At 37.6% G+C, this 22,429-nt stretch overlaps 1 protein-coding gene across 3 annotated transcripts in view; it reads left to right on the forward strand.

The window, feature by feature from the left end:
* The window catches only part of LOC136254600 (uncharacterized), a 153,945-nt gene that overhangs the window by 71,221 nt on the left and 60,295 nt on the right, over positions 1-22,429 (forward strand). For all 3 annotated transcript variants that reach the window (XM_066047347.1, XM_066047346.1, XM_066047348.1), the window contains exons 5-8: positions 334-519; positions 6,672-6,953; positions 17,310-17,576; positions 22,113-22,375. In XM_066047347.1, coding sequence (XP_065903419.1) covers positions 334-519; positions 6,672-6,953; positions 17,310-17,576; positions 22,113-22,375 — 998 coding nt within the window. The remainder of the gene's footprint in view (positions 1-333; positions 520-6,671; positions 6,954-17,309; positions 17,577-22,112; positions 22,376-22,429) is intronic.

A 22,429-nucleotide genomic window follows, 5' to 3' on the forward strand; every position in this document is an offset into this window, starting at 1 on the left:
TGTCACTTCACTTCAGGATTTTTTCCAATACGTTTTTGTATTTTTTAATTCATTTGACTGCCAGAACAATAGCAACAGCAAATTGAATAAAGTCACATTTAAACTGAGACACAAATTTATATTTCATTGTTTTCATAATAATCTTCCTCAAATTTGCATTCCTCCTCATCGTATGACATTGTATGATATACATTCAAAAATACTTACAGGAATTATAGTACTTGAATGTATGACACATTTGTCACACTGAGCATAATTGCTCTCAGGTCACCTAATTAACAACTGCATGACAATAAATTATGTTTTCAAAACTTATGTTTAATGCTATTATAGCTTGTCAACTACTTGTTGCTCCTGATAATGGAATGATTAATTGTTCACTGGGAGATGATGGACAAGCTAGTCTTGGAGACACCTGTACTTTTACATGTAATAGTGGTTATGAACTAAGTGGTAATACAAGTAGATCCTGTCAGATTAATGGAAACTGGAGTGGTACTGAGTCAACATGCACACAAGGTATGTTATCAAGACACACAATAGTTGGTCATGCATTAATGGTGTGGGCATGCAGCAGAAAAGTGTGTATTATATAGGAACCAAGAAATTGTCACTTTCATGCATCCGTAAATATAGGATACCTTATTCTGTCACAGCATTGATGCATTTTGTTGTAAATATGGGCCTATCAAAGTGATAAGACCCTCACACCTTTAACAACACCTGCAATTCAGTGCACATTTTAAGTGATATACATGTAATTATAATCATGACACATGATACGACCAAGTACAGCTAGTGCGGATGCGCGACAGGCAAATGTGTCTTTTACGGGAACCAAGAAAACACTGTTTTCACACATTGGTAGCTCAATAGTGCCTAAACGGAACTTAACCAGTTTTGCTATGGAAACCCCCTCAGAGTAGGGCACCTTCTATTCCAAATATGAGCTGAATCCACCCAGCCATCACTTATTATTTTCTTTGTATTTTTCTTCTTAATCTTCTTACATAAATTTTCTTTTCCCACACTTTAGAAAAATTGCAATAACTCATGCATGTTGTAGTCAATTGACTTCAAATTTGGACAGCAGGACCAATTTTCATACAGATCGAACTGGGAATAATGAAATTATGCTTGATTTTGAAAATTACAATTTGTTGTCATGCCTACAGGGTAATCTTGATGGAATAACTTGAAAATCGATCTGTGCATGAAGTTACTATCATAGTGCAAACCTTTTGTGGCTTGAAAGTACTGAAACTATTAGCTAATGAGATATAAAGCAAACCAAACATGTGAAAAAAAGCGCGATCAAGATACTCTAATAGAACAGTCACTGAGAAATAAAAAAAGTGTGCAAAAAACGTCTAAAGAAAATTTCTTCAGGGTTTGAACCAGGGACCTCCACAACTATATACCCAAGCCTTTAATACTCTGCCACTGCTGTCAGTTGCTCACCTCACTTAATTTCTACCTTATAAATGAAAGTTCTGGTTTAGTACACTAGCATAATTTATAACTTGTAGATTTATCAGTGAAAATTCTATATACGTTGCATTGAAGTGCTCAAAAAATGTGTGTTCTATTAGAGTGCTACAAACATTATGAAAATAGCCTATATCAAGTGTGTCATGTGACCAAGTACAGCCAGTGTGGGCAGACGAAATACTCATCCTACGGAACCAGAAAATGCTGCTTTCATGTATCCATAGCAGCGTCTTACAGATGGTACCTTGTGTAATGAGGATGGAGCTTGTGTAGACGTTTCTGCTTCAGGATTCTGCGGCGGTAAACATCAGAAGGCAATTTTGATGTCAAAGTGTTTAATCCTATTAATGCACCTTCATTATTGTGGTATATCCTCGACGTTTTGAGAAACAACGGAAGTATGAACAATGTATTAGGAATATTGAGATGGTTTCTTTTACCCCACTTGTATTTTCAACATTAATAGGTGGTTGCTTCTGGTTTTACAAAAAGATTTACTTTCCTTGTCTCTCTTCAGAAGGAGTTACTCATAAAGTTCAGTGTTGTCATGGCTGCATCGCAGGATTAGTCATTCTTTGCTACGCTCCATTGTTATGTGTGTGAGAGGAGCTAGAGATCACATCAGGGCTGTCCACTTTAACTAGGAGCACTTGACCTTGCACTAGCTGAGGGTCAGGTGGCTCCAGCTCATTGAAATTTGATCTCAGTATTTGTCTAGCACTTTTAACATCTTTAGTGCTAAGGTGTGGTGGCAAGGGGTGCTGGTAACTCCAGGAATAATAAAAAAATCTAAAAAAATTTTTTATGTATCCGTAGTTCCATAGTGCTTTAACAGTATAGCTAACTTACCATTTCTGCCATGGAAGTTTCCTCAGGGCAGGGCATCTCCCATTCCTAATTTAAGTTGAATCTGCCAAGGTATCATTGGGGGTATACACACCTTCAAAATTCATCTTATTTCAGTTAGATAATTTTCAGCCGTTTTTGAATGTGCAAAGGGGGAGGGGGTAAAATCATTAGCGTTAAAACCCTGCCGGGTGATTGCTATATAATAAATAAATAAATAATCGCATGTACGCTTTTTAAAAATGCTGATCACATGAGTTGGCTAGAAATCTGAATGCAGTTCATAAGGCTCTAGTAAATCGCTACTGATACTTAATTAATGCAATTCAGTGTCCATTAAAACGGTGGACTAAAGCGAGCTGTTGCTATTACTGCATGGGCCCAAGCCAACAGGATTGGAAATAGTGTGCTTCAGTGAACTATGGAAAACAACGTAGGCGGCAGTAGCCTGAGGCTACCAATAAAATTGCAGTGAGGCTTTACAAGCTGAAAGAAAGACAAAGATAAAGCCCATCTTTAGTCTTAATCTAGCAATTAACACTGATAAACGATTACAATTGAATAGTATGTAGCTACACTGCTTGTTGCTATTGTTTTCTAGAAGGTGTTGTTATGGGTTTAGGAATATTATTGGTTATGGGAGGCTGGATTATGTGGGTATATACTAATTTGTTGGCACTACATAGTTGTGGTAGTTGTGGGTTGCTCATAGAGAAAACCTGTCTCTGCGTGTACCCACATCTCCTAACCTCAATCCACCTCAGACTATGGTGAATACCCAACAAACTACTACTACTGCCAGTGGTGGGATGGTTTTGTATAAACACATTGAAGATAGCAAAGAACGAGTTGTTTCCATGATGTGTATATGCACATTAGCAAATGTGCATCAGGTTAATACTGATTCCCGGTGTGTGTAGGAACGTTTCCTTCAGAGTATCAGCTTCAAAAGCATCAAAATGATAAAGCCATAAGATACCTAGAAGACAAACCAAATGCCATAACATGCATTTTGCAATATTAAAAAGTATCCATGTATTTGTTCTGCTATACAATACATCATACAGTATGTGTCAACATTTTTATACAGTATGCTTTTGGCTGGGGGGAGGGGATTAGAAAAAAGAGTACTCTTTGTACGCTTGTGAAAAGGCTGAAAATTGTGGCCACCCTTAGCGGTGATTCTTTTCCCGACTTTATCCATCCTGCAGCACATATTTATTCCAACATATGTAGCTTGATGTTGTTTGTCAGACCATTTTACTTAAATGAATCCCTTTTCAGGACCAGTTCAGGATTCAATCCACTGCTTCTGACTCCCATACTAGTAAATAGCTTCAGGCCATTCCATGTTATTCTTTGGGTCTATCCATGTCCACTCAGGAGTTACCTGTTCTCTTCCATACTGGTTTGGTATAAGATTATATCTCTTTGTTTTCCTAGTTCACTGCCCCTAGTATAGTGTTGTCAATCAATTTGGAGATCCCCTCCTTGGCTGTGTAAATGGATCACGTGTATTCGCAGATGTGATGCTTTATGTGATGTTGTATACCATGCACTGTAGGTTTTCCTTGCTATTACCTACTGAATTTAAGCATTACTTCTAGCTAGAGGTTGGATAGGATGAGAGTGTGCTTTATGCTGGAATACAATTTGAATAATTGTTTCAAGTGTAGTCAGATTATTAAGTTTCCCTGCTTGATTCTTTTAAGTCCAGCTACACTGTTAAGGAGTCACGGTGCACACCTATTGTAGAGCATCTTTACTGCCTGTCTACTATTCCTATGGTGGTGTAAACATTTTTAAATACAGTACTTTGTGGCATCTAAATATGCTATGAAGTGTCATTGCGGAAAATTAATGCCATGATATGGTTTAATTGCATGGCCCATGGAGAAGATAATGACCAGCAAGATTGAAGATAAAAGGAAAGGCAAGGCACAGAGGGCAGACATTCATTGGAACCCCAAAAGGCACATGCATTAGGTATTGTGATGTAAAATAGTGACTGTACAATATGTAGCTTAGCATGTGGCCCTCAGGCAATCAGACCAAAAATTGGGTTTAGTGATTTTTAAACTTCAATATTCAGCCTTGTGTAAGGGTTTTCTTGTTATTTTTAACAGCAGATTTGACATTAAAACATCAAAACTCTTTCATAAAGGTGCATTTCATCGCCCAAAACATCTCTATGAATTTTGGTGTTTGGGAGGTGCCATTTTGTTAGGAGAATCACCAATACTATTGTGCTGTATCATACAGCAAATATACACTGTAGCTATGAAACAAGGAATAACAATGTGTACATGACTTTAGGATAATGATAATTGCCAACAAGAAATTCAAAACTTATTAGCTTTAGTAGTTCATAAACTACAATTGCAAAATCTATAAAACCAAAAATAATATTACAATAGGTGATATGCATGCGCATGGTGTAACTTCCTGCATGCACTATAAGATTAAATACATTTTTAGTGTAGACCGCATGTGCTAATTTTTATCAAACAGTACGATAGTAGTGTTTATAAGTAGGAATCCCCAAAAAATGATGTGCAATGCCTAAAATGCCACCTTCAAAAATCATCCTACTCATCTTACATGATGAAAATCACCTTTATGGAATAATATTAAACCATCTAACATCAAATACTTCATTAAAAGCAAGAAAACACTAATAGGCAGCCAGATATAGAGTTTAAAAAATCGCTAAGCTCAGATTATAATCTGACTGCCTACCAGTCTGCCTGCCTGCCTGCCTGCTTGCCTGCCTGCCCTGCCTGCCCTCCCTGCCCTGCCTGCCCTGCCTGCCCTGCCTGCCCTGCCTGCCCTGCCTGCCCTGCCTGCCCTGCCTGCCCTGCCTGCCTACAGTTGCAAGTCTAGAGGCCAACGAAGCAGTGTACAACCACCATTCTATGTTACAATAACAAACTCACCAGTGGGGTGTGCCTTTTGAGGTTCCGAAAGTTTGTACCCTCTGCGCCTTATCTTTCCTCTTATCTTCAGTCAGGCTGATTATCTTCCTGTTGCAATGAAACTATATGGAGGCATTAATTTTCCCACTTGCACTTGTGTTTTTTTAATATTGTGTATGGAAAAACACCATTTTATTCACAGGTGTAACTGAAGTGCTATGGAACACTTGTTATTCTTTATTTTAACCTTTTTGCATGACCATGTACGTAGATCTTGTAAGCAGGCCAGACATAAATTCATGGACTGTGCAATGTTCAAATGCACATACAATCGACCGTACCTGTAACTTCATAATATGTTCAGTTTCATGCCAATTAATTAATTAACAAGATCTTGGTTGATTAATAATGATTGAGCATCGAGACCAAACCTCTTAACAATCTATCACAATGACACACCCCATTATTATTGGCCTAGCTGTATTCATATTGCTAACACAATGAAAATATGACACACCCCCTGGTAGCAATCACTAATAGAACAGTCACACACGTATAGTCAAAATATAATATGCTATAACAAGCAAACAAACTAGTATATTAAAAATTATTAGTTTTTGGTTTTAAAATGAAGTAGGGATCCAAGCAATAAAAGTAGTGAGCAAGAGATGAATGATGGTATACAGCATAACTTGGTGGGAAAATCCCTACTATGACATTGAACAAAATGATTGTTATAACATGCCAATGTGGGTATTTTCTCACTGAGCCATGCTGGGCAGCTCCTTTGATTTGAAGTGTGAAAGTGTTACATATCAGTTATATACCACAGATATCAGTACAGCACTGCACTTTTGATCTCCATTACATGTATGATATATGACCAGATTTTACAAAACCAATCCAAATTGCACATCACGCAAAATCAAACTACTTTAACACCACCAGTGGATAGCTACACCATCATACTACTAGTTTTGACACTCACTACTACTCAAACTACTCGAGACTGGTTTTAACAGACGTCTTTTCTGGATGGTGTAGAGAGCTCGAATGGCGGTTTCTGGCCTTGTGAATGGTCTGGCTTAACAAGAATCAGCGGTTTACTGGTGGATGGCCTGATAATGTTGGCCAGATGTTTTTTCTGTTGATTTTGCTACATATCAGCCACTAAGAAGCCAGCACAGCCCTGTAATCTTGTGTCTGGACACCAATCATGGTCTACCTTAAAACTGTTTATCTCAAAACTTCTAATGTGCAATTTGGATCATTAATTTTTTTTTCAAAATCCAGTCACATAAAATTATATGGTTGTGAAAGATTCTTTACACATTATTACCTTTCATAAGTCAAAGTACACTAACTGTATAAATTATTATGCTAATGTAATTATTTACTTGAACATAAAAAATTCTATAGTAGACAGTGAAAACAACATAGATGATTGTGATCCTAATCCTTGTATAAATAATGGAACTTGTACAGATGGAGTTGACTCTTTCACTTGCAATTGTGTGAATGGTTTTACTGGAGTGAATTGTACAACTAACATAGATGATTGTAATCCTAATCCTTGTATGAATAATGGAATTTGTACAGATGGAGTTAACTATTACACATGCAATTGTGTAGAGGGTTTTACTGGAGAGAATTGTACATCTAACATAGATGATTGTGATCCTAATCCTTGTATGAATAATGGTAAGTGTACTGATAGAATTAACTCCATTACATGCTTTTTTCAATGGTTATACTAAGTGAAATTAGCTGAGTTGTAGTGATTGCCATTGTTCTTTTAGCTTGCATAATATTTGCCACAAACTATACCTAATTATATTCCTGTGAAATTCACTAAAGTAGTGGTTGTAAAACTAAAGCCATAAAATTGTAGGTGACCTCCTTTGTTTTGTAATAATAATTATTTCTATGATCCTTACTATGATTTAAAATTCTTAATTTTTGCTTGTACTTGAATGTTTACTTAATCTAATCAAAAACAGCCAAGCTGTAAAAAAAGGTGCGGCCCCCCCAAAAGGCCATGGTGAAAAAAGATGTGAAATCCAAGGAGGCGGCCAAGAAATGGCTGTGATGGTATGTTAATGGTTACATTTTAATAACGACAATTCAAGTGAATTTTGTGCCGCTTGGTCTTGGTACCAAATTCACCTGAATTGTCGTTATTAAAATGTAACCATTAACCTACCATCACAGCCATTTCTTGGCCGCCTCCTTGGATTTCACATCTTTTTTCACCATGGCCTTTTGGGGGGGCCGCACCTTTTTTTACAGCTTGGCTGTTTTTGATTAGATATCACTTCTTTTTGTATTTGTATACTGCAAAGCCGGCCTATGGCTGGCTTTGGGGCTTTTTTAACCCATGTGTTTTTTTCTTTACCACAGGAAGAAGAAAAGAACTTAAAGAAGATTTGTAATAGTTCAATTATTTTTGATTTTATTAGTAATTATACAAATTATATACATATATTTATTACATGGCCATTATTCCCCACAGGATATTTTTTGCAGCTGATCTCTCTACTGGGTGACTTGAAATGTAGCTGAACTATATACAGGATGGTTTCTTTGTAGCTGAACTCTTTACAAGGTGACCTCTTCTACGTAGCTGTTCTCTCTACAGGGTGATTTGATTGCAGCTAAACTCTCTACATGGTGGTTTCTTTGTAGCTGAACTCTCTACATGATGGTTTCTTTGTAGCTGAACTCTCTACAAGGTGACTTCGTCCAGCTGATCTCTCTACGGGGTGATTTGTTTCTAGCTGAACTCTCTACAGGTGATTTGTTTGCAGCTAAACTCTCTACATGGTGCACGTGGTTTCTTTGTAGCTGAACTCCCTACATGGTGGTTTCTTTGTAGCTGAACTCTCTACAAGGTAACTTCTTCTCTACAGGGTGATTTGTTGTGGTTGAATTCTCTACAAGGTGTTTTGCTTGAGGCTGGACTCTCTACATGGCAGTTTCTTTGTAGCTGAACTCTCTACAGAGTGATTTGTTTGCAGCTGAACTCTCTACATGATGGTTTCTTTGTAACTGAACACTCTACAAGGTGACTTCTTCTAGCTGATCTTTCTACAGGGTGAATTGTTTGTAGCTGAACTATCTACAAGGTAACTTCTTCTAGCTGATCTCTCTACAGGGTGATTTGTTTGTAACTGAGCTCTCTACATGATGGTTTCTTTGTAGCTGAACTCTCTACAAGGTGACGTCTTCTAGCTGATCCCTCTACAGGAGGATTTATTTGTAGCTGAACTCTCTACAAGTTGCAGCTGAACTCTTTATGTGGTGGTTTCTTTGTAGCTGAACTCTCTACAAGGTGACCTCTTCTAACTGAACTCACTATAAGATGACCTCTTCTAGCTGATCTCTCTCCAGGGTGATGTGTTTCTAGCTGAACTCTCTACTGGTGATTTGTTTGAGGCTGAACTCTCTACATAGTGGTTTCTTTGTAGCTGAACTCTTTACAAGGTGACTTCTTCTAGCTGAACTCTCTATAAGGTGATTTCTTTGTAGCTGAACTCTCTACATGATGGTTTCTTTGTAGCTGAACTCTCTACAAGGTGACCTCTTCTAGCTGATCTTTCTACAGGGCGATTTGTTTGTAGTTGAATTCTCTACATGGTGATTTGTTTGAGGCTGAACTCTCTACATGGCGGTTTCTTTGTAGCTGAACACTCTACAAGGTAACTTCTTCTAGCTGATCCCTCTATAGGGCAATTTGTTTGTAGTTGAATTCTCTACACAGTGATTTGTTTGAGGCTGAACTCTCTACAAGGTGACCTCTTCTAGCTGATCTCTCTACAGGGTGATTTGTTTCTAGCTGAACTCTCTACAGGTTATTTGTTTGTAGCTGAACTCTCTACAATGTACCTTCTTCTAGCTGAACTCTCTACAGGGTGACTTGTTTGTAGTTGAACTCTCTACAGGTTATTTGTTTGCAACTAAACTCTCTACATCCATGGTGGTTTCTTTGTAACTGAACTCTCTACATGATGGTTTCTTTGTAGCTGAACTCTCTACAAGGTGACTTCTTCTAGCTGAACTCTCTACACAGTGGCGGATCTAGGAATTTATAAAGGGGGTTTCCAGTTTAGAAGGTGGAAATATATATTGACATGAGATACGCAAAAGTTTGCACTACATCGTCTGGTTTGGTAAGGTGAGACCAAAAAAAAAAAAAAAAAAGGTCACAGCCTAGTAATAGTACATAAAATATATTAAATAACTTCCTACACACTACTTTAGTAGCTACTGTGACTGCTCTATTAGAGTATCTCGATCGAGACGCACGCCGCGATAATTAAAACATTTAATTGTTACGCAATCATTTTTCAAAGGGGGCTTCCGTGGAAACCTTCGAAACCCCCCTAAATCCGCCACTGCTACAGGGTGATTTCTTTGTAGCTGAACTCTCCACATGATGGTTTCTTTGTAGCTGAACTCTCTACAAGGTGACTTCTTTTAGCTGATCCCTACAGGGTGATTTGTTTGCAGCTGAACTCTTTGGGTGGTGATTTCTTTGTAGCTGAACTCTCTACAAGGTGACCTCTTCTAACTGATCTCTCTACAGGGTGATTTGTTTCTAGCTGAACTCTCTACAGGTGATTTGTTTGCAGCTAAACTCTCTACATGGTGCTTTCTTTGTAGCTGAACTCTCTACAAGGTGACTTCTTCTAGCTGAACTCTCTACAGGGTGATTTCTTTGTAGCTGAACTCTTTAGGTGGTGATTTCCTTGTAGCTGAACTCTCTCCAAGGTGACCTCTTCTAGCTGATCTCTCTACAGCGTGATTTGTTTCTAGCTGAACTCTCTACAGATGATTTGTTTGCAGCTAAACTCTCTACATGGTGTTTTCTTTGTAGCTGAACTCTCTACATGATGGTTTCTTTGTAGCTGAACTCTCTACAAGGTAACTTCTTCTAGCTGATCCCTCTACAGGGCGATTTGCTTGTTGTTGAATTCTCTACACATTAATTTGTTTGAGGCTGAACTCTCTACATGGCAGTTTCTTTGTAGCTGAACTCTCTACAAGGTGACTTTTTCTAGCTGAACTCTATACAGAGTAATTTGTTTGCAGCTGAACTCTCTACATGATGGTTTCTTTGTAGCTGAACTCTCTATAAGGTGACCTCTTCTATAGGTGAACTCTTTACATGGTGTCTATTTTCTACCTGATCTCTCTACAGGGTGATTTGTTTGCAGCTGAAATCTCTACAGGGTGATTTGCTTGTAGCTGAACTTCTTACATTGTGTCTAGTTTCTAGCTGATCGCCACAGTGTGATTTGTTTGTAGCTGATCTCTCTACAAGTTGATTTGTGTGTAGCTGATCTCTCTGCAGGTTGATTTGTTTGTAACTGATCTCTCTACAGGGAAATTTGTTTGTAGCTGAACTCTCTATAAGGTGATTTGATCTCTCTGCAGGTTGATTAGTTTGTAGCTGAACTCTCTAAAGGGTGATTTGCTTGTAGCTGAACTCCTTACATTGTGTCTAGTTCCTAGATGATCTCTCTACAGGGTGATTTGTTTATAGTTGATCTCTCTGCACACTGATTTGTTTGTAGCTGAACTCTCTACAAGGTGATTTGTTTCTAGCTGATCTCTCTACAAGTTGATTTGTGTGTAGCTGATCTCTCTGCAAGTTGATTTGTTTGTAGTCGATCTCTCTACAGGGTAACTTGTTTGTAGCTGAACTGTCTATAAGGTGGTATGTTTGTAGCTGATCTCTCTGCAGGTTGATTTGTTTTAGCTGAACTCTCTACAGGGTGATTTGTTTCTAGCTTATCTCTCTACAGGTTGATTTGTGTGTAACTGATCTCTCTACAAGCTGATTTGTTTGTAGCTGATCTCTCTGCAGGTTGATTTGTTTTAGCTGAACTCTCTACAGGGTGATTTGTTTCTAGCTTATCTCTCTACAGGTTGATTTGTGTGTAACTGATCTCTCTACAAGCTGATTTGTTTGTAGCTGATCTCTCTGCAGGTTGATTTGTTTCTAGCTGATCTCTCTACAAGTTGATTTGTTTGTTGCTGATCACTCTAAAGATTGATTTGTTTGTAGCTGAACTCTCTGCAAAGTGTTTTGTTTGTAGCTGATCTCTCTACAGGATAATTTGTTTGTAGCTGAACTCTCTGCACAGTGATTTGTGTGTAGCTGAATTCTCTAGAGAGTGATTTAATTGTAGGTGAACTCTCTACAGGTGCATGACTTGTTTATAGCTGAATTTTCTTCAGTGTGACTTGTAATGTTCTGAATCTCTACAGAGATATAATTGTAGCTTAGCTCTCCACAGGGTGACTTGCTTCTTGCTGAACTGTCTATAAGATTAACTTTTTGCAGCTGAAGTCCCTACAGATTAACTTGTAATGTAATAGAATTCTATAATGGAGTAAATAAATTAGCTGAATGCTCTATTAGGGTGACTGTTCTATTAGAGTATCTCGATCTCGCATTTGCTACACAGAGTTGGCTTTCGAATCATAACTCAGTGGTTTGTAATCCAATTCTTCTATACTACTGCAAGGACTTTCTATGAAGATTATTCCAGCTATACACCGATTTTCAGCTCATTGCTCTTAGCGGTTTGCCTAGTAGGCGTAAAAACTAATACTTTTTTATTACTAAAAATCGATCGCGTAATTATGACACAGGTTGGGTTTTGTGTCATATCTCCGTGGTCTTAATCTCGATTCCTTTCAAACCACCAAAAGGCACTCCTACGATGGTTACTCCATCTACATAGCAATTTTCAGCTCATTCCATGAAGCCGTTTACCCTGTAGGCATGACAACAAATCGATCTTGTTTTACGCGAATAATCGGTCATAACTGCTGAACCATTCATCGGATGTGCACCAAATTTGATGCTAGGATGCGCCTTTGGACTCCCTTTCTGTGTGCCAAATTTCAAGGCGATTGGAGTACGCGTTTGCGTTTTATAGCAATTTTTGCAAGTGTGCGAAAAGACGAAGAAGAAAAAAAAAAAAATGAAGAAAAAAAACGAAACTTTGGCCGCTCATATCTCGGAAATGGCTTGAGTGATTTCCTTTAAATTTGGAATGTAGACTCCCCTAGCTGGCGGGCAACTCTGCAGCAAATTTGGTTTCAATCGGATAAGCCATCACCGAGATACAAAAGTGTGAAAATGACGTTTTCTTTCTTCCTGTCAATATACTCACGGTGTGGCGCGCCGGCTTCTTGGGCCGCACGACACACTACCGTGTGTCTTGATTTGCGACATGATTATGACTGATGAAGCTATGTGTACAACATCAAAGGAAAGGGCAGTGCAAAACGTGGTTAATTTTGTGTTTGTGTCTAAATGCTTGCCACAATTATGGGTTACTAAAACCTGAAGTGGCCATCACACTTTGTTTTCAGCTGTGTTCAGCCCATCACAGCACACTACAAATGAAGAATAGTTCCTCAGAAATCAATTATTTCACTACTGAAATGCACTGATACTCTTGATAGTAAGGGGGTAGGCCTGTGTCAAAGTATGCCAATATAATAAAAGCATAATCTAATCCAAAACAGCCAAGCTGTAAAAAAAGAGTGCGGCCTCAAAAAGGCTATGGTGAAAAAAGATGTGAAATCCAAGGTGGCGGCCAAGAAATGGCTGTGATGGTAGGTTAATGGTAAAAATTTTAATAACGACAATTCAGGTGAATTTTGATACCGCTTGTTCTTGGCACAAAATTCACCTGAATTGTCATTATTAAAATTTTTACCATTGACCTACCATCACAGCCATTTCTTGGCCTCCACCTTGGATTTCACATCTTTTTTCACCATAGCCTTTTTGAGGCCGCACTCTTTTTTTACAGCTTGGCTGTTTTGGATTAGATTTCACTTCTTTTTGAATTTGTATACCCAAAGCCAGCCTATAACTGGCTTTGGGACTTTTTAAACATATCTTTTTTCTTTACCACAGGAAGAAGAAAAGATGAAGCAGATGTTCAATACTTTAAATATTTCTGATTTTATCAGTAAATGTACAAATTATATATATAATATGTATATTTATTACAGAATTATCTACATAGTGGTTTCTTTGTAACTGAACACTCTACAAGGTAACTTCTTCTAGCTGATGTCTCTACAGGATCACTTGTTTGTAGTTGAACTCTCTACATGATGATTTCTTTGTAGCTGAACTCTCTTCAAGGTACCTTCTTCTAGCTGATGTCTCTACAAGGTAACTAGTTTGTAGCTGAACTCTCTACATGGTGGTTTCTTCGTAACTGAACTTTCTACAAGGTGACTTCATCTAGCTGATCTTTCTACAGGGTAATTTGTTTGTAGCTGAACTCTCTACAAGGTAACTTCGTCTAGCTGATCTCTGTACAGGGTGAATTGTTTGTAGCTGAACTCTCTACAAGATAACTTCTTCTAGCTGATCTCTCTACAGGGTGATTTGTTTGTAGCTGAACTCTCTACAAGGTAACTTCGTCTAGCTGATCTCTGTACAGGGTGAATTGTTTGTAGCTGAACTCTCTACAAGATAACTTCTTCTAGCTGATCTCTCTAAAGGGTGATTTGTTTATAGCTTAACTCTCTACAGGTGATTTGTTTGCAGCTGAACTCTCTACATGGTGGTTTCTTTGTAACTGAACTTTCTACAAGGTAACTTCTTCTAGCTGATCTCTTTACAGGGCGATTTGTTTGTAGCTGAACTCTCTACATGTTGGTTTCTTTGTAGCTGAACTCTCTATAAGGTGACTTCTAGCTGAACTAAGTAGTTGAACTCCCTACAAGGTCTAGCTGATCTATCTACAGAGTGAATTGTTTGTTACTGAACTCTCTACAGGGTGATTTATTTGTAGCTGATCTTTATATTGGTTACTTGTTTCTAGCTGATCTCTTGAATTCTCTTCAGGGTGACTGCTCTATTCAGATGACTGCTCTATTAGAGTATCTCCATCTCGCACTTGCTACACCAAGTTGGGTTTCGTGTTATAACTCCGTGGCTTTAAGTCTGATTCTTCTACACCATTGAAGAGCCTTTCTAAGATGATTACTCCATCTGTACAGTGATTTTCAAAGCATGAAATAAGATCGAGATACTCTAATAGAGCAGTCACGTACTCTTATACAGCAGTCAGGAAATGCAGATATACTCTAATAAAACAGTCAGCTCTCAAGCATAATCTTGAGTTTGAGAACATCATTTTGAGCATAATAGGCTGGATTTTTGAGCACTGTTCTAAAGAATAATAGGCAATTTTCAAAGTATAATTGGCTCAAGCTTACACGATAATATATCACAGTAAAACAATAATTGTGACTGGATCTACGAAAACCGTTCTTATCGCCGAAGACAGGAAGTTAGATTTTTTCTCACAAACACAAAGCTTAATGAATACACTATCAAGTTTCACTGCCACAGTCGACCACAGTAAAGTGGTCTGCTTTTGCTGGCTGCTTTTTTAAAGCACAGTGGCGAGCTGTAAGAGTGGTCTGGGGTCTTGATGGAGCCCTGGTCAACCAGGAGCTGGCTGTGTGTGGTTGTACAGCTCCGTGGTGCTGGACAATGACCTGCGTTGTAAATTTCCTTTCATTTTAGCCAGTTCTGAGGTCTGAATGGCCCATAACTTTGCCTAATTCATCCCAACACGTTTCTTTTCAATTTTTGAACACCATCTTTCCCACCTTCCAGGGCCCCGCTTCCCACCCTTCTGGAGCTTGCCTGATACAGACAACCTCGGTTAAAAACTATCTAAAATGGTGGGAAACTTAGCTGTTGGCTACTTCTTCAGTGGATGATCAGGAAGGTAAGAAATTGTTGTGAAACGTGTGAAAATTTGGTATGAGTAGCTACCACCATTGGCCAACTACAACACTCTGAATATTTAAAACCAACGTTTCTCGATACTTTTAAATGGGCAATAAGACCGGTTTTCCCAGAGACAGTCACAATTAATAGTTATACCATGGCCACAAGGGATTTGCCAGATATATATGCTCAAGCCCGAGGGTGCGGGCATATACACAGCATAATTCATACACAAATACTGACTGTATTTATTCCATCTATATTCCATCTATGTTTAGGTGTTGTACAAAAATTCTACCTTGGCTCAAACAAAAACAGACCACAGCCCCCAATAGTGAATAACATTAGAGTCATTTATAGATTTGAGGCTCGTTTTGTCTCGTTATAGGGAATTTTTAAAAATATTTGTTCTAATACTGAATAAAGACGAGGTTAGAATATGTAGTATTGGAACACTATTTTTGCTGTGATATATCAGGCAAATCCCAAGTGGCCATGGTATAAGTAATATATACCACTCTGGTATGCTCACCTAATAGGTGAAGGAAGACAAACCTGCATTCACCACATTAGTTTTATACAGAGGCTTGCAAACATCGATTGTGAGTTTAAATTGTGGACACAAAAAAGAAATGATTGTGGGTTTTACTGGTTGTAGTGATACCATTTTAAACCAAATAACCACTTTGTGGATGAATTAAATAACCTAAGGTGCTAAAATAAACACTTAGACATATAGGTTGGGAATGCTTGAGGCATCTTTTCATGCAGTTGAAATGTACTCTGTAGAAAAACAATCCCCACATTGCAAAAATGATTATTTAGTGGTGCCTAGTAACTAAACTATGCAATGCTGACTCACTCAATTCTTTTTGGTTCACAACAATGCCCCTAACTAAACCAACATGTTTAACTCAAACCCACAATGTAAAACTGTAAGCAGCTCTAATTCAAACCCACAATGCAAACCTTTAAGCAGCTCTATATAAATAATCAAAGAGAATTAATGCTTTGTAGCTGCCTCAGCATCAAAGGCAGTTGTGGTCAGGGCAATATGTGATATATAACCCTGTGGTTTCCTTTGATCTGAGGTGTCAAAGTGGTATATGAAGTGTTATATCCCTACTGTGCATTTCCTTTATGGTAACTTGGAGCACAGCAGGGATATAACACTTCTTATTGTTTTACTGTGATTTAATATCGTGCGCTACTCCAGCTTGTTTCAGTACTTTTGATCGATGTGCTATGGTCCCTACTCTAGTTAAAAATTCCAAAAATTTTTGTACACTTGTTTGTTAACCTTTTTTTGTAAATAATTATTATGACTGGTGAACCCACGTATACCGCACCTGAAATGGCGCTGCCCCAGCTATATAAATTATCATCTGAAAAGTTAAGTATCCGTTGTCAGCTATGTTCAACCCATTACACAGCATTTTGAATCAAGAACTGTTCGAAAAGCACCTCTGCAATCCACGCATACTGAAAGAAATTAATGGTGCCGCATGCCCCAGTTATATCAATTATCATCTGAAAAGTGAAGTAGCTGCTTGTAGAGATTTGTGGGGGGTGGGCAAGAGATGGACTTCAAAATGGATTCAGACTATGGTTAAGATCCAGACTAAAGTTTACAGGGTTGTGTCTGCTTCTTAGTGGCCAGTATGCAGCAAAATAAACAGAGAAAACATTTAGTTAACCATATCCACCAGTGCACCACTGATTCTTGCCAAGCCAGTCCTTCACAACGCCAGAAATTGCCGTTTAAGCTTGCCACACCACCCAGAAAGACATCTCTTAAAATCAGCCTTGAGTAGTTTGAGTAATGCTGAGAGTCAAAACCAATAGTATGATACTGTGGATATCAACTGGTTAGTTTGATTTTGCCTGATGTGCGATTTGGATCAGTTTTCTAAAATCTGGTTGCATAATTGTGAACAGTAAATCTTGTACTTGAATCCATCTTCATATGAGGCAAATTTTCACAGTAATCGAATTGAGCATTTGCATTTATGGCAGTTTTTCAAAAGTCTGCAAAGAGAAGAATAAAATAATGAAAATTAATATCGAAGAAAGAAATCAAACTATATATTATGCCCGAGAATGGCTGTAGCGATTATGATCAAATTTCAATTGTATATACAATATGACTGAGCATTAATCAAAAGTTTCCAAAAATTTGGCTACATTTTTTGAAATAATTGTAATACATGTAGCTACAGTACGTATGTAAATAAAACTACTTTTGATATTGTTTTAATGGACTGTTCTTGTAGAGCTAACTGTCACAAGATCATTCACATCAGTTACAATACTGGAAGGACAGTCAGTTACCTTATCATGTTCACCATCTATAATGGAACTTGCTATGACTTGGATACACAATGGAACAAACATTGTAGTAGATGATATTACATTTTCTGCTAGCAATCAAAACCTTATAATTCGAAATGCTCTAACTACTCACAGTGGAGTGTACACATGTATAGCCACAGCTGATGAGATATCAGCAAAAGAAAATATTTCTGTAAACATTTTGCCAGGTAAGACTTGTGGAGTTTGTTCACACACAAATTCCCTGTAAGTTATGATATAGTAGCACTAAATGAGTGTATGCTTATTAAACTTTCAAGCAATGCTTTAAAATTTCTCCATCATTCCTCCTAATTGATTATTATCTGCTACATATATTAGATCAAAGTACTCCATTACATATGTGAATTTTTTCATAATGACCAAATTTGGTGATTTACTAAAGTGCTTTGAATTCATATTGTGTGGTTACTTGTCTAAAATGATATACCTATGGCTGGGTAGTATTGAAATATGACAGTAAGGCACATTATGGGAAGGTTAACATGATTTTAGTCTTTTAATGTACTGTAGCTGATAATATGGTAGTAACTGTATAGTAGGGTTGGGTTTTTTATCAGCCCCACTTTTTTTCATGACAGCTCAGTGGTATTAGTTAGGCATAATCTAACCCAAATGTGCCTCTAGACTGGCCCAAAACACCTCAAACTAGTTTATATGAAATTTTAAAATCTTTCTATTTACTGAAATTTTGTTGACCAGCTAACTAACTGACTGACTGACTTTCAGCCAAGCATAACATGACTATGGTTAAGGCTATAGGCTTGACTTCTTAATTGTTTGACCTTTTCATCTAACACAGCAGCTACAATGGACTTACCTATGTGTTCGATATACTAGTGAAAATTAGTACCTGCTTCAATCTGGCCTTGCGATTAAATTTTCACTAGCTGCAGGTATAAGTGACCTCTGGAAAAAGAAATGGAATCTGCAGGTGTAGGTGAACTCTGTTCTATAACCTCTGCTCATTAAAAATTCATGATCTTTAATGAAAGTGTATCAATACTTAGGCGACTAGAGTACCTTGACTTAAGTGCGATCTGAAACCTCATTGCTCAATGGCACCACATGTTGTGAAGCATTGTAGACCAAAAATATCACTACCATTGTAATGCAACCATATGCATTCCATTAATCATGTTTATGGTATTATCTATTTCACCAAATTTAGATGATGGAAGTACAGTGTGTCATTTCATTTATATATTGCAGTTTTTGTATGTATTGATATAACTTCCGGTATTGTATGCATGCACAATGGTAATAATAGAGTTATTGTATTGTTGTTGTTGTACCAGGTTGTTGCACACTGTTGTCGTGACTTGTATGTAGCAAGCCATTATTTCATCCTGTACGTGATTGTACATTATTTTACACACAATCTACTTGTTATCAACATAACAGTTTTGTGATAATTTCCAGTCCTAGATGTACTCTGTACAGACAACTATCTACATATATAGGACTCAAATTAGGCTTACACATGTTTCAATCCATACCACAACAGCCAAACTGTGAAAAAGGTTACACTCCCCAATAAGGCCAGGGTGATTCATCTAAAAATGTAGGCATTAGCATGGCTGCTACGTACCTTTGATTTTATATACAACTGCCTTTATTTGTGAGGGAGTGACTTGTAATGCAACTGAACTGTCTATTGTGAGACTTGTACAATGTAGCTGAACTCTCTACAGAGAGTGAGAGAGCTTGTAACATTGTTGATCTCTTTACTTTACAGTGAGAATCGTAATGTAGCTAAACTCTCTATAACTGTACTGTAACTGAACTCTCTACAAGGTGACTTGGTACATACCTGAACTCTCTACTGGGAGACTTGTAATGTAGCTTAATTCTCTACAAGGATACTTGTGATATAGCTGAACTCTCTACAGGGTGACTTGTTACGTAGCTGAACTTTCTACTGTGTGACCTGAATTCTCTACACAGTAACTTTTAATGAAGCTGATTTCTACAGGGTGATTTGCTACATAGCTAAGCACTCTACAAGACGATTTGCAACAAAGCCAAACTTTTAACAGAGTGAATTGCTGTATTTTAGCTGAACTCTCTACAGGGTGACTTAAATCTTAGCTAACTCTCTATATAGGGAGACTTGTAGTGTACCTGAACTCTCTACAGGGTGACCTTTTACATAGCTGAACACTCTATTGGGTGACTTGCAGTAGTGGAGGAAGTAGTTTATGTGAGGAGGGCTGACAACAGTATAGAATCTCTGGAAGCAGGGGATCTAGGGGACACTGTAGCCATTTTAGTTTTCGCAATGTCTCAAAGTTCACCAGAATTAATATATAGGTACACTTTGAAGCATTTCAACTAAACACCAAGCTTTTTAGTCAAAAGTATTTAAAACAGGCTATTTGCAGTTAGCAAAACAATGATTAGTAAACATACAGCATTTATAAGCAGTACAAAACAGCCTTTAGACACTTGGAAACACTTGGTACAGTGGTAATACACCAACTATCAAGTAAGCGATCAGTGGTTTGATTCCAGCTGTAGGCAAATAATTTTTTTGTTTACTTTTAGAAACACCTTTTTATTAAGCACTTTGACTGCCCTATTAGGGTATTTGAGCATTCTATTATAGTATATTGATTTTTCACGGTTTGCAACCCCACTCCAAAAAGGATAATTTTCATGAGATATCCCCCTATCCCCCTCCCCTTTCTACCACGTATGGTGACTTGTAATGTAAATGTAGTTGAATTCTTTACAGGGTGACTTGTTACATAACTGAACACTCTACTCGATGACTTGTAATGTAGCTGCATGAACTCTCTACAGTGAGACTTGTTATGTAACTGAACTCTGTACTGGGTGACTTATAATGCAGGTGAACTTTCTACAGTGAGACTTGTTAGTAGCTGAACTCTCCACTAGGTGATTTGTAAGTGTAGCTGAACTTTCTACGGGAAACTTGTAATCTAAGTGAATTCTCTTAGAGTACTGGGTGACTTGTAATGTAACTGAACTCTCTGCAGGGAAACGTGTTTGTAGCTGAACTCTCTATAGGGAGACTTTAGTAATGTAGCTGAACTCTGTGCCTCTCTACTGAGTGACTTGTAATGTCTCTGCTGAGTGACTTGTAATATAGCTAAATTCTTCTACACGGTGAGATGTAATGTACTCTACAGGGTGGCCTGTTTGTAGCTGAACTCTCTAAAGAGTGACTTGTAATGTAGCTAAACTCTCTACAGAGTAATCTGTTTGTAGTTGAACTCTTTATAGGGTGATTTGTTTGTAGCTGGACTGTCTTCAGGGTTGCTTAAAACATAGTCGAACTCTTTACAGGTGATTTGAAATGTAGCTGAACTCTCTATGAGGTGACTTGATTGTACCTGAATTCTTTACAGGGTAACTTGTTCCTAGTTAAACTCACCAAATGTGACCGGGCCTGTGAAAATAGGGCATGTGGGCACAAACTACACCCAGTCACTCTACAGGTCATATCTCAGTAGTGGAACAGAATATTTGCATTCTATAACTTGTATCATACCGCCAATTAAAATGCATACTAAGAGCTGAAAATTGCTTTGCCATACATAGCATAATGGTACAAAAATCTATGTACGATGTAAGTTTGAAAAAGTAGGCAAAAATCATGTGCCCACATGCCCTATTATCGCAGGCCCAGTCACAAATGGTGACTTGGTAGTAGCTGAAATCTATACAGGATGACTTGTTTGTAATTAAACTCTCCACAAGGCAACTTGTTGGTAGCTAATTCAGAAGTCTCTACAGGATGACTTATTTGTAGCTGAATTCTCTGCAGGGTGACTTGTTATAGAGTTCATTATGACATGTATCTCTAATAGAATACATAACTAACTGCTCTAATAGGGTAACTGCACTATTAGCGTATTTTGATCACTTATTATATAGGCAACTAGTTAGTTTTTGCATTATAACTTACAGATTTTAAGCCCAGATTGTTCTATTCAACTGAAAATTCTTCTTAAGATGATTAATCTACTTATATTTCATTTTCACTGATATTTTCATCTCATCCCTTTCATAGGTTTGTCTGGTAGGTGTGACAATATATTGTTTCTTATTCATGAAACTTGATCATATGCCTGATACACATGGTTGGCATTTTTGTTATAACTCGATGGTCTTTATCTCAATTCACTCCTACGATGGTTAATCTATTAAAAACCATTTTTCAACCTGCTGCTTGAACTGGTTTACCATGTAGCTGTGATAAAAAATTTAATTACTTTTGCATTTATTTTTTTTACAAATCACACATAACTTCCTTGTTATTTATCCGATCTGTACAAAAATTGATCTGTACAAAAATTGACCTGTAAATGTGCTTTAGGATACTTCTACTACTACCCATATTTGAAGTACATTTAATAAAGCACGTATGAGTTATAGCAATTTTTCTAAATGTTTCAAAAAGAAAATTGAAAATAAGATGAACTACGAAGGCACATATGTCAGTAACAACTAGGTGGATTTGGCTCAAATTTGGAATAGAAGCTACCTCACTCTAAGGGAGTTTCCACAACAAAATTAGATAAATTCTGTTCAGCGCTAGAGATGAGTGAAAACGATGTTTTCTTAGTTCCTGTAAAATAGCTATACACTTGTCTTTCATGTACCTGCACTGACCGCACAACACAATATCATGTGTCTTGATGTATGTTCATTGATTACTGTTTTCATTAATGCTTTAGCATGTGAAAATGACTTCTCAGAAGGTCTGTTCTGGCCTAACAGTAGACAAGATTTACTAGTCACTCAATCTTGTTCACTACTTCATCTCAGTTTTCGTTCTGGTGTTAATATTGGTCGACAGTGTGAGAGTGATGGCAGTTGGTCACCAGTTGATCTGAGAAACTGCACCATGTTCATAGGCTCCCAACCAGTTGTAATAGTTTACTTTACTGTTTCTTTCAACAATACTGATGCAATGACTTCAGTGAATATTGTTGATAAGGTGAGTGATCATTATTTAATGAGAATTATTGTTCTCAACAATATTACTACCAAG

The sequence above is a fragment of the Dysidea avara genome, chromosome 4 (assembly GCF_963678975.1).
Source record: "Dysidea avara chromosome 4, odDysAvar1.4, whole genome shotgun sequence".
Lineage (NCBI taxonomy): Eukaryota > Metazoa > Porifera > Demospongiae > Dictyoceratida > Dysideidae > Dysidea > Dysidea avara.